At 36.3% G+C, this 15,094-nt stretch overlaps 2 protein-coding genes across 3 annotated transcripts in view; both read right to left on the bottom strand.

The window, feature by feature from the left end:
• Positions 1–1,064, bottom strand: part of LOC111470579 (guanosine nucleotide diphosphate dissociation inhibitor At5g09550-like) — a 4,995-nt gene extending 3,931 nt beyond the window's left edge. The window contains exon 1 of the mRNA XM_023116130.1: positions 903–1,064. Coding sequence (XP_022971898.1) covers positions 903–989 — 87 coding nt within the window. The 5' untranslated portion in view covers positions 990–1,064. The remainder of the gene's footprint in view (positions 1–902) is intronic.
• Positions 1,065–4,258: 3,194 nt separating this feature from the next.
• On the bottom strand, positions 4,259–6,315 carry LOC111470578. 2 transcript variants are annotated; one of them, XM_023116129.1, is made up of 2 exons: positions 5,660–6,315; positions 4,259–5,626 (listed from the first exon to the last, which is right to left on the bottom strand). In XM_023116129.1, the coding sequence occupies exons 1-2, from the start codon at positions 6,227–6,229 to the stop codon at positions 4,520–4,522; spliced, it is 1,677 nt and encodes a 558-aa protein (XP_022971897.1). In that variant the 5' UTR covers positions 6,230–6,315; the 3' UTR covers positions 4,259–4,519. The 2 variants fall into 2 exon arrangements, with proteins under 2 accessions (XP_022971897.1, XP_022971895.1); XM_023116127.1 differs by having other exon boundaries at positions 4,259–6,315.
• Between the last annotated feature and the right edge of the window lie 8,779 nt (positions 6,316–15,094).

Here is a 15,094-nt window from a genome sequence, read left to right on the forward strand (position 1 = left end):
GGGGGGGGGGGGGGGGGGGGGGGGGAGCGGAGAATAGATGTCTCCGTGTTCAAGACCAGACCAGGTAAGGAACTTTTTCTTAGGCAAGGAAATGTCCCAAAAGTAGTGTTCCGGAAATAATTTCTTCCTTTGGTGTTTCTTATAATCTTCATTAAGAACAATGATAAAAATAAAAGATTATGTGCGCTTGAAACCGTTCTTCAAAATGTGATGATTTTAGAATTGTTCTAGGAAAATTTACTTTCGAAAAATCATTTATATCCAAAACAGAAACTCTGTTTTCCAAAATACTCCCAAATGATTCTAAGCTATACTTTGGGGAAAAAAAAAACTAGCAACTCAAAAGAAAAAGATTCAGGCATGGACATAGTACTGTTCAATTCTCAAACAAATCATTATTATGATTGGAATAAACAGGATCATAAAAGTAAGGTTTCTCACGTGTTTTCAAAACATTTCAATTAATACGCAAAACACCAAAACTCAGCAGTGATGAAAAAAATTAATTACACAAAACAATATCGAACAAAGCTCCTCAAACCATTAGCGAGAAGTGATAGAAAATTTCTTCATGGTTAACATTTATTCGAAGCCTCGGGAGCTGAAGCACTCTACTATATCAACGATGCAAGAATATTTCGCTTAAAATCACCAGATTACCAAACGCCAAGTCCATAAACAGATATATTTCACGGATCACCGTAATTTAAAACCGAACAACGATCGACAAATTCAACATATGTACATTCCTAAATCCAATACCACGGATTTACATTTCACACAAACCACACGCAATTTCTTCCAAAAGCCATAGGATAAGCAGAGATTCGAAAAAATTTCTATACGAAACTGATTTTGATACAGAATCATTAAAAGAAAAAAAGTTATAGAGAAGAGAATACTTTGAGGCCATCGACGGAGAGAAGGCCACTGAGAATGCATTCTATAAGGCCAGTACCAAGAACGATGACGTCGTATTCTTCATCCATGGCTGCAACAGCTAACCTGTGAAAGAGTAAGATTCAGAGAGATGGAAGAAGGATCTGGGAGAAGAACGGTGAAATAGAAGAGAGTCGGGTTTTCGAAGTGGGCGATCTGGAACAAGTCTTTAGCGGGAACTAACTAGAGTAACGGAAAACAAAACACGTGCTGCTTTCACGCGGAGAGAATCGCGTGTATACCACGCGCCACAATTAACCTTTTTTTTTTTTTTTTCAAATTTAATAGTTAAAATAAATTAATTAGGAAATTTGTTTACCTCGGTTGACGATGAAAGTCCCATCAGCTAATTCAGAGAATGAACATGATTTATAATCAAAGAATATTAAATTAGTACGAGGAGAAACCCAAAATAAAGTCATGAAGTAAATAATATTATATCATTATGAGAGTTCGTGTTCATCTAACAAATACCACTTATAGGGACTAAAATGATAATATATTTTAAAGATTTTCAATTTTTTAAACCAAAAATAAAAAAAGAAGATCTGAAGCCGAGTAAATAAAGAAAATAGAAGAAATAAATGATTTTCATTCTTATACAAATAATTTTTTTTATAACTTATTCCCCGTTAAGGATATTAATGCTATTTTTGAAAATTCATACATAATTTTGAGAAATAGTATTAATGATTTTATTTGTAAACGAAATATTTTTTTTTAATTTTTTAAAAACCAACATATTTATGAAATAGAGTACTAATAATTTTTTTTGAGGTATAATTAAAGTATAAAATTTAGGAATATGTAATATAATTTAGATTAATAAAAATTTAAAATGGGTAAAAAATAATAAAAAATTAAAGAAACAAAACACTAAATAGAATTTTAAAATGCCAATAATAACTTATTTATAAAAATAAAAAAAATAAATAAGTGTTTTTTTTTTTAATTTTTTAATTCTATAATTTCCCAAAAATATCTATCCATATTTATTACTTTATTGTGAAAATCAATATTGAAGCATATTAATTGTGATCTATCAATAATGTAATAAATTAACCAAATTTCAATAAGACTTGCCAATTGACCAAATTGCCCATTGATATTTGATGGTTTGGCGGCAACTCCATGATTAATTATTGAAGGCTATTTTCGTCTTTCTACTTTCTCTCCTTTTCATTTTTGGCATTTTTATCATAGGATTTCCAATCAAATTTAGAAAAAGAAAATCAAGATCTTAAATGTTATACATTAAGGAAAAAAAAAAAAAAAAAAAAAAAAAAAAAAAAAAAAAAANAAAAAAAAAAAAAAAAAAAAAAAAAAAAAAAAAAAAAAAAAAAAAAAAAAAAACACAAATCTCTATGGACTCATTAGTTTCAATTAAATAAATCTCTTAAACAATAAATTTTACCGATAAATAAGCTCGAACGTTATCTGTTATTCTAAACTTGATACAACTCGACAAATCCCCCATCCCCCAGAGCTCGGTTTTTTTGATGTTTTTTCTTACCAACTTCCCCCGCTGCCAAAACCTTACTTACTAGACTAGATAGGGGGGCGAGAGTGAGAAAGTTCTCCTTCTAACTCGACTCGTGTGAGTAACTGCCATTACGTGTGCCATAAAAACCACCCCCAATAGGGGTCGAGAGAGAAAATCCTCCTCCTCACCGGACTTGCGCGAGTAACTACCACTACGTGTGCCATAATGACCACCCCCAATTTCTACCATATTCACTAGGTTAAGTTTGTGGTCGACGCCTGCTGTAATGGTTGAAAATAAGGAGCGAACCCAAACTATTTTTAAAACTACTTCCAACCATATACCTAAACTTCCTGCAATTATCAGATGACAAATAAAGCAAGAACGGGAGAAACTTCATAAGAGATACAAAATATGCTGCAGAACCAAAACATTCTATATGCCTCGGCAACCTGACCTTATTGTTAGGTCACTCTATTTCGGTGCATGGTCAAGTTCTAAGGTATGTGCCATAACAGCGGTAGGTGTAGGGCGGGTAAGGTAAAGAAGCCACCCCTAGAACCGGGCAAAGTCGGAAGCTTTGTCCCTTTCAGATCAACCAAAATGACTGCATGCATGCATGGGTACAAGAAGGTGAGCTGAAAGGGGAATTGAGTTGTCTTCTTTCCTCTTCGTTCCAATGGAGGAGGAATTTGGACTATCAAGAACTCCACCATTCATATCCATGGCAATGGAGATTGCTTTACATCAGTTTCCAACCGTACAAAGAAATAAATATACTCTCTCCCACCTCCGCCACCACCACCTTTTCCCTATGAAGTTTGTAAACACATCCAAGAAAGGGACAAAACATAATGATGTGATATTAGAAACTCGTCCAAGAGAATTACAAGCATATTCTTACCGTTTAAACCTTATATTGTAACACCCACCGCTAGCCGATATTGTTCCCTTTGGGCTTTCCTTATAGGTTTTGAAATGCGTCTACTAAGGAGAGATTTCCGCACCTTGTAAGGAATGTTTTGTTCCTCACTTCAACCAATGTGAGATCTCATAATACACCCCCCTTGAGGGCCAACATCTTTCCACACCCTTACAAGGAATACTTCGTTCTCCGCTTCAACCGATGTAGGATCTCCCAATCCACCCCTCTTGAGAAGCCAACGTCCTTTCCACGTCCTTATAAGAGATATTTCGTTCACCACTTCAACCGATGTGAGATCTCACAATCCATCCCCTGGGGTCAGCGTCCTCGTTGGCACACCGCCCGATGTCTAGCTCTATTACCATTTGAAACAATCCAAGCTCATTACTAGTGAATATTGTCTTCTTTGGGCTTTCCCTTCAAGGGCTTCCTCTCAAGGTTTTAAAACGCGTCTACTAAAAAAAGGTTTCCACACCCTTTTAAAGAATGCTTCGTTCCTCACTCCAACCATGTGGGATCTCACAATCCACCTCCCTTGGGGGTGCTAGCATCTTCGCTGGCACACCGCTCAATATCTAGCTCTGATACCATTTGTAACAGCTTGAACACACTGCTAACGGATATTGTCCTCTTTGGGCTTTCCCTTCAATGGCTTCCCTCAAGGTTTTAAAACGCATCTAAGAAATGCTTCGTTCTCCATTTCAACCGATGTGTGATCTCACATATATCAAGTCAAAATACGAGCATTAAGAGGAAGACAAAAAAAAAAAAAAAATGAAAAACACTACACATTCCTAGAAAAGATGAACAAATACAACATGAACCAAAAGAATATCATCACCAGATGCATGAATCCCTCATAACAGACCATTATAAAAGCATAAGAATCTAGGGAAAACCATCAGACAACATGAATCAAGAACACCAGAATCCTCTTAAAATGTGCCAGGAAGCAACAAACTATAACTTTCAGATATCAACACTAAAGATCTCAAAGTGTATAACTAGCTAAATGCATTTCAGCTCAGGAGTAAAGTGAATGACAGTGCAAGAACAGAACAACTAGGCAAAAGGCATTGCAGCTTAAAATGATTTGTATACTACAATAACAAAATACAACATCAAGAACATAAGGAAGAGTCTTACTTCAAGAATAACATCCAAGAGCCTCACTAGCTAGCTTTGACCTTATCATCAGCCACAGCATTAAGTATTGGCAGACTACTCAAAAATTCATCAAGCCCCTCAAAGAACCCAATTCCTTCAATATTATCCTCCCCATGTCCTCCACTTACGCCTGTGGCAGGTTCTTCAACCTCATTGCTGAATTCCACATTCAAATCCAACTTCCCTACCTCCTTTGGCCCTTTCGATCTATGCTTCTTCCCAGTCCCCCCTGCGGCTACCACAGCCTTCTTACTTGACTCGCCCTTCGTGGCGTTCGACAACCCAAACCGCACCAACCCATTCCTATTCTCACCTTCATCTACATTCCCTTGGTTCCCTTTCAGCAAGCTCTCAGAATTTGTTCTATTATCACTTCTAGTAGCTAAACTTCTCTTAGGCTTCTTCTTTTTACTTACCCTTCCCCATTCTTCATCAGAACTGTCACTTGGTTCTGAAGCTTGGATATAAAGATCATCCTCTTCACAAACAAATCTCGGTGTGGATTTCTTGGAGGGTTTAACGTTTTTAGCTTTCCCTGGCTTTGTTCCTCCCTTATCAGGCAGAGGACAGGAAAACATAGCTGAAAATGGCGACCAGGGTGCAGACCCCATTGGCCCTTTAGCATTGGGAGAAAACCCAAGTGGGAAAAACCCCCAGCAGCAGAATGTGGAAGCATTTTCAGCTACTGGTGGTGATGGAATAACCAGTGCTTGAAATGCCTTGCCACAATTTTGGCATCTAAGCACACAATCTTCGTAAACCTTGGGATACTCGTAGAGATTGTAACAGTAAGGGCATGCAGTCCAGAAACTTGGAATGCTGGACTCAGTCGGCAGGGTAGACTCTGGCTCCCGTGAGGGGCGATTGGAATCAATGTGCTGCTCAGTAGCTTCCTGAGCTGACTCATGGACATCACTGACATTTGGTCTCTCTTCCTCTACAATTACTTCAACACTCATTGATTTGGGGGTTTGGGGGGTTTTGGGGGTTTTTCTTACAAATTGCTGCGGATCTTCCTGCTGCTGTGGTCGGTTAGGAAGTTGTGGCTGCGGCTGCGACGGTGGTTGTAGCGGTGGCGGTTGCGGTTGCGGTCGTTCTGGCGACGGCGGCTGTAGGAGTTCCAGCGGTGGCGGATGCGGGCGTTCTGGTGGTGGCGGTTCTTGATGCTGAGGCTCCTCTACCATCATCCTAGTCTCCTTCCTCGGACTAGTTCTAACAGGCTGCGGAAATTGGGGCTGCGGCGGCGGGGACTTCGGTTTTTGATTCGACCCAGTCGTTCCAGGGCTAAATTTGGAGTACATCAGATAATCATTATCGTACAAGGCTTTTCTCAAGGGATTCGAAAGCACACACCAAGCATCAGAGATGAGCCTGAAAGCATGATCTGCAAACGCAACTCTGTTCGCCTCAGGGTGAAGAAGAAGCGCCAGTCGCCTATACTGCGTTGCAATTATCTCCATGCTGTGAGTCGGCTGCGAAATTTGCAAAATACCGTACCAATCATACTGATTATTGATCCGTCCCTCCGCCGCTAGCAGCGTATCCGCGACGGCGATTACTCTGTCGGCCGCCTCCAGCACTATGGGGTCCGATTCTCTCGCCCGGATCGCGAAGCTCCTCGTTCCATAGAAGTCACGCGCCGCCAGAAGCTTCTCCGCTATACTCAGCCACCGCAGAGCCTCCGCTCTATTCCCACCACCGTCGTTGTGCTCCATTTTCTGGCCGTCTCTCTCTCTTCTCTCTTCTCTCTTCTCTCTCTCTCTCCAGTTTCCACTGATCTGGTGCTCTGTTCATCACTGTAATGAAGACAAAAGAGGTAAGGCCTTTGGATATGTGAAATGACTAAAAAGTCCACAAATCTAGACAGAATTACGAACCAGTTGAACTCCATTTGGTAGGTTTGAAAGGGTATTTTAGTCTTCCAAAAAACATAAAAGGATAATTTCTTCTTTCCAGTTCGCCATTGACGCAGTTTTTGAGATGAAAATGTCTGATCCAGTAAGTAACGGAGTTCAATAAATTACAGACGACCATTTCTGAATTTTTCACTGTGGTAACTTTTCCTTTCATCTTTTCTACATGGAGCTGATTAACCCCGGGGTAAATTTTATTTTCCCATTTTTAGTGAGTCAGATTAATTTCAAGAATGGTCAAAAAATTTGAATTTGTGATGTAAACTTTATTTTCCCACGTGTCGGGCAATGATAAGATTACATCACGTGTCTCGTGACGTGCCCCCCACGTGCACCACGGTTTCCCAAAGAGGATGGTTTATTTTAATTATTTTTAAAAAAACACAAATACTTTAAGAATTTTACTGAAAATTCAAATGTTTTTTTTTTAAATATAATAACTATAATAAATAAAATAATTTAAAATTTGAAAACATGGATTAAAAAATAAATAACATAATTGGAAATTGTGTTATAAATTTTTTCATTTTTTTTAATTTTATTACAGTAAATAATCAATAAAAACAAAAGCCTATTTTTAAATTTGGAGGATAAATTAGAATTTAATCATTTTTGGGTGATGTAATGTAACGTTTTGGGAAGGGAAAAATGAGAGAAAGAAACAAAGAAAAGAGCAGATTTTAGGAGAGAAATTGATGTCATGGTTCATATAGGATGGCTTGGATACAAAGAACAAAACTGGACTTTATAAGTTGGTGATGTCAATCTAAGCCAAATCAGGTAAGTGACCTCGTTATAGGATAGACATCTAAGTTAATCAAGTAAGTGGCCTTGTTATAGGATAGACATCACCAATTTAAGCTAATCAGGTAATTGTGCTATGATGTATGTTAAATGTACGTTATTTAGGTTTGATGCATGGCGTACATGTTATATTTGATGCACTTTAATGGCTTCTATGATGAGTATGATGTATTCATGACGATGTTATTAACATGATGATGTTTTTCGTGTTGAACATGTCCTATGATGTTGTTTGCCATATTGCATCGTGTTGTTAGATCGACATAGGACATAACCCTATGAGTATGAAAATGATATTAATGTAAATATCCACAAACACGTGTTACATAGTGTAACCAAGAGATGAGACTAGAGAGTTGTGTTAGAGAGATGTATATTGGACTTAGAGGGACCTCATGCATATTGTATGTTCATAAGCATAGGGCTACTTTTCTTAGAGGGACACCGTATGATGAGTGCAAATGCGCACAGATGCGAATGCACACAAATGATGGTGTTCATGAGGCGCATAACACTATGGGGTTCCGCTGACCTCCGGATATCGCTACAGATTAGCTTGACCAGAGGGTCCAGGGGGTGTGCGAGCTGATAAGAATCACGGTGTTCCAAATGTTCCAACTGGACCTATTACACGATCCAAGGCGAAGAAGATTCAACAAACATTCATTCTTCATCTACAAAATTGGATCGGCTCGGTTCAACCATCATTTGTAGAATTAGAAGTTGATACGATTGACGAAGGACAATTGAATATTTTCACGGTTGAGGTTGGAAAACATTAAAAATGTCAACAACAGGGTTTGAATATTTGTAGATTTAAGTTTTCATTTTGAAATGGTCAATTGGTCAAAATTGACTTCGTCATTTGTGGAGATTAAAGGGGATCGGGATTGAATCCCGGCCACAAACGTCTTTTGTCGGGAGACTATAAATACCCACAATATGTTATGTAAAAATCAGATTCGTTGATGAATGTAATTCAGATCTCAAATTGAGACGTTTCCCTTAGAAATCCGAGCATCATATTTGCCATTTCTAAGTTTCAAGCAATTCTTGTGGTAGAATTGCACCCGAGTCATTCAATCAAGCCTTGATCAAGTTAGATTGTGGAGTGACTCAATTTAGAACAAGGTTCCAAATCTTGCTCCTAGATCTTCGATCGTAAGAGGTAATCTAATTCTAGCCTTATCTCTTGGTTGATCCAAATTTGGCAGAACGAGGTGTTAATTACTTTGATTCAAGGGTTCTTGCTAAAATAAAAGCTTGGATCGTTGGGCTGAGGATTAGGGTTGCCTTATCACGAGCACTCTGGGGATTCACACTCACACGTGTGAGTCGTGTGTAAGGAAGTACTACACATCCAATTTGTCCGAAACTCGAGGCCACCCTTAAGATGATTAGAGATAGGTCCCTAATTCATGATTGCATGTATTTGCAGTAGCATGACCCCTATAGTGGGGTCACCTACTGAGTATTTCTTTGAAATACTTAGGCCGTGTGTCATATTGTTTTTCAGGTAAAGGCAAGGCGCCCATGTACAGTTGACGGTGGCATCGTGATCAGAGACTGTGGCACATGCATAAGATAGTTGCATATTTAAAATTCTAATCTTGGTTAGGATAAAATAAAGTGTTTGCATTTCATTTATTTAAACTATTTAATTTGTAATTGTTTTATCTTATTTTGAACTTCAGCATAATGTTTGAAACACGTAAGTCCAGTCGTGTTTTCTAATGTTTTAATGTGTTCTGAAGTTTTAAATTTTTCCGCTAATAAAGATGAGCATTCTTAGAGTTATATTATGCATTAGAGATGAGCATGAGACGGTAGTGACGACTATAGATATGGGGAAATTTATGGTCATTACAGTTGGTATCAGAGCTAGACACTGGACGATGAGCTAACCTTCTCGCTGTTCCTCGAAGGGAGTAGACACGAGGCGATGTGCCAGGAAGGACGCTGGGCCCCAAAGGGGGGGTGGATTTGGGGGTGGTCCCACATCAGTTGGAGGAAGGAAAGAGTGCCAACCAGTAAGGACGTTGAGCCCCAAAGGGGGTGGATTTGGGAGCGGTCCCACATCGATTGGAGAAAGAAAGAGTGGTCCCACATCGATTGAAGAAAGAAAAGAGTGCCCGCGAGGACGCTAGCCCCAAAGGGGGTGGATTGTGATGTTTCACATTGATTGGGAGGAGAACAAATCACTATTTATAAGAGTGTGGAAACCTTCCACTATTAAACGCGTTTTAAAGAAGACAAAAGGAAAAGCCCAAAGAGGACCATTTATAAGGACTTGGAAACTTTTTCCAACCAGACGCGTTTTAAAGCCTTGAGGGGAAGTTCAAAGAGTACAATATCTGCTAGCGGTGGATTTGAGCCGTTACACTTAATTTTAAGCAACATTCATATAATATAATAAAATGTTTAAATGGCATAATTGTAAATTGATAAAATAAATTGGTTCTTTTTTAGATAATAAAGCCTAAATTGAAAAGGTTCAAATAATAAAGACTCATTTATACTTGGTATATCTAAAGATAAACTTATTTTAAAATATTTTAAATATAATAAACATTTTCTAAGTTGTTTGAAAATTAATATAAATTCTTGTCCTTTTTCATATGGTTTAAACCTATTTAATTTAATTTAATTTCCATCATTTAATCAAATCTAAAGGCATCCTTACCATTAATGCTATATTTTTTAGATAAATAAAAATAAATGGGTAAAAAATTATGTAATAAACTATAGCCATTTTGAAAAAAAAAAAAAAAATCAATATTAAATTATTGCAACGTGACACGTGCACAATAATATTTAATTTCATAATTTTTACATGATAATTAGTTTAATTTTCAAATGTCCATTTATATGATAATTATAAATTTTCTTCATATATATATATATATATCATTTTAAACAGGGTGAGTATTAAAATAGTCATAAGGAACTTTCATGTTGGGTCAAATACATAAATCATGACATGAAAACCGGGTGAGTATTAAAATAGTCGTAAGGCTCTTATGTTGGGTCAAATACATAAATCATCACATGACTGTCAAACAAAATCGAAGGACCTAGTAGTTAATTATAGAGACAGCTATAATTATTACCCCATAAAAATCGACATCCAACCAATCAAAATTACTTAATCTAAATCATACCATCTAAAATTCGAGTCAAATTCATGAATGGCAAATTGTTAATATTTGTTATTTAAACTTAATAAGATTTTAGTTTTTTTTTTTTTTTTTTTGGATTTAAATTATTTCGGGTCTATTCTTGGGTTGTCATTTTCTTTTGTTTGATAAACCTAATCAACCCGAAAATAGAGTAAGAATCCAACCCTACCCTATCTTATTTTTAAGGTTATTATAAAAATTAATAATATTTAAATATTTAAATTTTATGAAATTTTAATTATAAGTACAATTTTTTAAAATAATTAAAAACATAATTTTACAATTCAATCCGTACTCAAATCTTTAAAAAAATTTAAAAAATAATTAAAAAAAAGCGTAAGAAACAGAGCGTTCACATGCAAAAGTGGACTTAGACCGTTACAAATGGTATTAGAGTTAGACACTAGGCAGTGTGGCAACGAAGACGTTGGCTTCGAAGGGAGGTAGATTGTGAGATCTCACATGAACGAAGCATTTCTTATAAGAACGTGGAAACCTCTCTCTAACAGACGTGTTTTAAAATCGAAGTTGACGGCGATATGTAACGAACTAAAATAAACAATATCTGTTAGTGATAGATTTAAACTATTACACTTACCGCTCACGTTTACGGAATGTTAGACATGTGGCGTACAATGACAATGAATGGGAATGCCCAACAGCCATAATTTCAAGAACTTCCCAGTTCATCCTGCATTTATTTATTGTCTCAAGCCACAACACCCAAGCACAACCAAAACTGCGAAACATGGAGGGAGATAGCTGTGTAAAGCTATCACTCACCGAAGAGAAGATTTTGTTCTCCTCTTCAACCGATTTGAGATTTCACAATCCATCCCACTTTAGGATTAACATCTTGGTTGGCACACCTTCCCCTTTCTAGTCAACGTGGGACACCCTAATTCACCTCCTTCACGTCCTAGCGTCCTCACAGCACATCGCCTAGTGTCCACCTCCTTCGAGGTTCACTCTCCTTGCTGGCACATCGCCCGGTGTCTAGCTCTTACCATTTGTAACACCCTAGTCCACCACTAGCAGATATAATCCTCTTTAGACTTTCCCTTCCAAGCTTCTTCCCCTCAAGGTTTTTAAAACGCGTCTATCAATGAGAGATTTCCACACTCATATAAAGAGTGTTTTGTTCTCCTCTCCAAATAACGTAAAATCTCACACGATCGGATCTTGAGCCTAAACTCCTAACGACATTTGGTGTTCAAATATTCCTCATTCTTTCAAGGATTGTTCCTCACATCAGATCAGATCATTGACATCTATAGCAGAAATTCTCTGAAGAATCTAACAAGAGCTCTGAGCTCAATCCATTCCAGAAACGTGTCCATATGGATAGTATGAGGCATATCATGATCTTAGGGTTCCATAAATCTTTCCCAAACTCTAGAAATTGCTTAATCAGAAACTATTTCATTCCTATACTTTGGATTTTTGGAGGTAGGAAAGGATTTCATAAGAAATTTCACAGCCAAATACTCTCTAAGCCAAATTACTCATAATTTCTACCAGATACTCTGTCTCTAAATGCTCGAAAACTACAAAAATAACATCGCAAAACTAGCATAAACGAAAGCCTAAGAATAGATCATTACAGACAAGAACATTCAACCAACCTGATTTGATTCAAAGTCATCGCACACTCGTACCTAGAGGTGAAGGAGCTTCATCCCTCCGAGATTGGTTCGAGCCGAAACCCTTTCCAGCCCTTCTCTCACTCTGTTGTTCCTCATTTTTTTTTTAATCTTTACGTTCCATTAATAAAATCCCAAAAATATTATTAAACTTTCTAAATTTAAAAAATATTCTTAAATTCTTAAATAAATAAATAAATAAATACCCTTACAATTTATTCTAAAAAATATTACTAAACTTTTTCCAAATTTAAAAATATTCTTAAATTCTTAAAAAAAAATTAATTTTAGATTAAAAACAAACCATCCATTTATTTCAAAAATACCATTTAAATTTTAAAAAATTTAATTAATACTCTTGAGACTCGTTTAAAGGTGAAGGATATTATTGGACGAGTATTTTTTATTACTTTACTCCCTCACTTAAATTTAAAAATAATAATAAAAAAAAGTGAAAAATATGGGTGGGCTGTCGGCCCAAGAAAATGGATCAGAAAGTGGGCCCAGGCCCAGAATTACATAGTACAAAAAAAAAATAATTAATAATAAATAAATAAAGGAAAAGAGCGGGAGAAGTGCGGGATTCACGAGAAAATAAGATAAGAGTCAGAGTGTGGGGAGTTGAGACAGGACGGGTACGAGGGTACGACGTTGTGACAGCGATGCATCACCGGCTCCCCCTTGTACGGTCCACCTCGGAAATTACTTTCTTTTTTTTTTCTTTTTTTTTTTTTTTAATTTTATTCGCTTTATAATTTTTATTTTTATTTCTTTATTTTATCCCAACTTAATAATAATAATATTTTCCCCCAATATTATAATAATTGATGAGTCAGATCCATTTCCCGAACTTCCAAAGTTAATTTTCATTTTCTTATATTCTACTTTTCTATGTTTTTTCTCGAAACACAAAACCCTAGATTCATTCTCTATAATAACTCAAGCCCACAGCTAATCGATGTTTTTTTCTTTGAGCTTTCCCTTATGGGTTTCCCTAAGGTTTTAAAATATGTCTATTAGAGAGATGTTTCCATCACACCTTATAAAAAATATTTCCTTTCCGTCTCCAACCGACGTGGGATCTCGCATTCTCCCTCGTACACTCCTCCATTGCTACTAAATCCACTAACTTCATTCACTAGATGACGATGGATGTTGAGAAACTATTTAGGTCTAGAGAGTTTGTTTGACTGAATCCGGGTTTCTAATTTTAGGAAAGGAACGAGAAGAGGAAGAAGAGGAGAAAGGAAAGTGATCGGAAAAAATGAAGAGGGACGGTGGTGAATAACGACCACATGAGAAAGATAGGAGTCATGAATGAAGGACCCGAACGAAACTAAATTCAAAACTCAAAGATTTAATTTCATTAAAACTTAAATATAATATGATTTTGTTGAGTTAAACTAAGTTTTCAATCAACCTTCTTGTATTATAGAGACCTATGATATATTGATGGGCCACCAATAAATAAACAAACCTACCTTCAACCCTAAGAAACAATAAACCATTCTTTCATATTTTGTGGAATCAAATATTTTAGGGTCACAGCAGTTCAAGTCTATCACTAGCAGATACTATCCATTTATGTCCATTACGTCTTGTCGTTAATCTCGCAATTTTAAAACATGTCTGTTAGGGAGAGGTTTCCATATCTTTATAAGAAATGTTTCGTTCTTCATTCCAACCAATGTGAAAACTTGCTAGCACACTGCCCAGTGTTTGGCTTTGATACTATTTGTAACCGTTCAAACCCACAGCTAGCAAATATTATCCGTTTTGGCCCATTATGTATCATCATTCTATTAGAAAAATGTTTCCACACATTTATAAGAAATGCCGTAAAATTTTCAACCTAAATAGTCCTTATTAAACAAAAACACTCAATCTAACTCAACCATAATTTTTTCTTATTTGGGTAAGTTCAGGTGATTTAGATTCAACTCGATCTAATTTTAAAAAAATTCATAATAAATTAAATCCAATTGAAGCCACTAAAATTAAATGTTTTCTAAAAAAAATATTTCTTACATAATGCTTTCGTCATCCTTTCCTAACTTTAGAAAAAGCATGAAAATTGGAAAAGAGAAAAAGAAAAGGCTTCTATTTTTGTGGCTTAAAATGGGTCGACGTTGCACAAATTAAAACAATAAAAAAGGAAAAATGAAACGTGGAAGGTGTGACAATAATAATAATAATTAATTAATGACGACATTAATATCCATGGGACATTCTAGTCAACGTGGCATTCTTATAAATTATTTTTTTAAACCTATATTTTAATAAATTTCAATAATACCCCACCATTAATATTTTGTTTCATAAATATCATTAAACTTTTAAAAATGGTTTAAAAAATACCTTTGAATTTTCAAAACTTTCATTAATAACCTTAGATTTGTTTAAAAAGTTCAAAAATATTTTAGTGTGTGCGATTGATCGACATATCGAACTGAAATAAGATCTCAAACAGGACCTATCACAAGAATAGTTTGTTTAGTAGAACGATATCTCTGAAATGAAATATTCAAGTCCACCTCTAGCAGATACGGTTCTTTGCTAGGGAAAGGTTTTCACACCCTTATAAAGGGTTGCCCGATCCTCTGAGAAGATACTGTCCTTTGCTAGGGAAAGGTTGTTAGGGAAAGGTTTTTACACCCTCATAAAGGGTTGCCCGATCCTCTGAGAAGATACTGTCCTTTGCTAGGGAAAGGTTTTTACACCCTCATAAAGGGTTGCCTAATCCTCTGAGAAGATACTGTCCTTTGCTAGGGAAAATCAAGGGTTGCCCGATCCTCTGAGAAGATACTGTCCTTTGCTAGGGAAAGGTTTTTACACCCTCATAAAGGGTTGCCTAATCCTCTGAGAAGATAGTATCCTTTGCTAGGGAAAGATTTTCACACCCTCATGTCCTTTGTTAAGGAAAGGTTTTCACACCCTTATAAAGGGTTTTTCTTTCGGGCTTCCTCTTAAGGCTTTAAAAGTTGTCTTCTAGAGAAAAGTTTACACACCCTTATAAAGGGTGTTTCGTTCTCCTCCCCAAC

This window comes from Cucurbita maxima, unplaced genomic scaffold, assembly GCF_002738345.1.
Source record: "Cucurbita maxima cultivar Rimu unplaced genomic scaffold, Cmax_1.0 Cma_Scf00046, whole genome shotgun sequence".
NCBI classification, from domain to species: Eukaryota; Viridiplantae; Streptophyta; class Magnoliopsida; order Cucurbitales; family Cucurbitaceae; genus Cucurbita; species Cucurbita maxima.

Bases quoted from the DNA above. Each gene is read 5' to 3' on its own strand.
- LOC111470578 (XM_023116127.1), bottom strand. From the start codon at position 6,229: ATGGAGCACAACGACGGTGGTGGGAATAGAGCGGAGGCTCTGCGGTGG.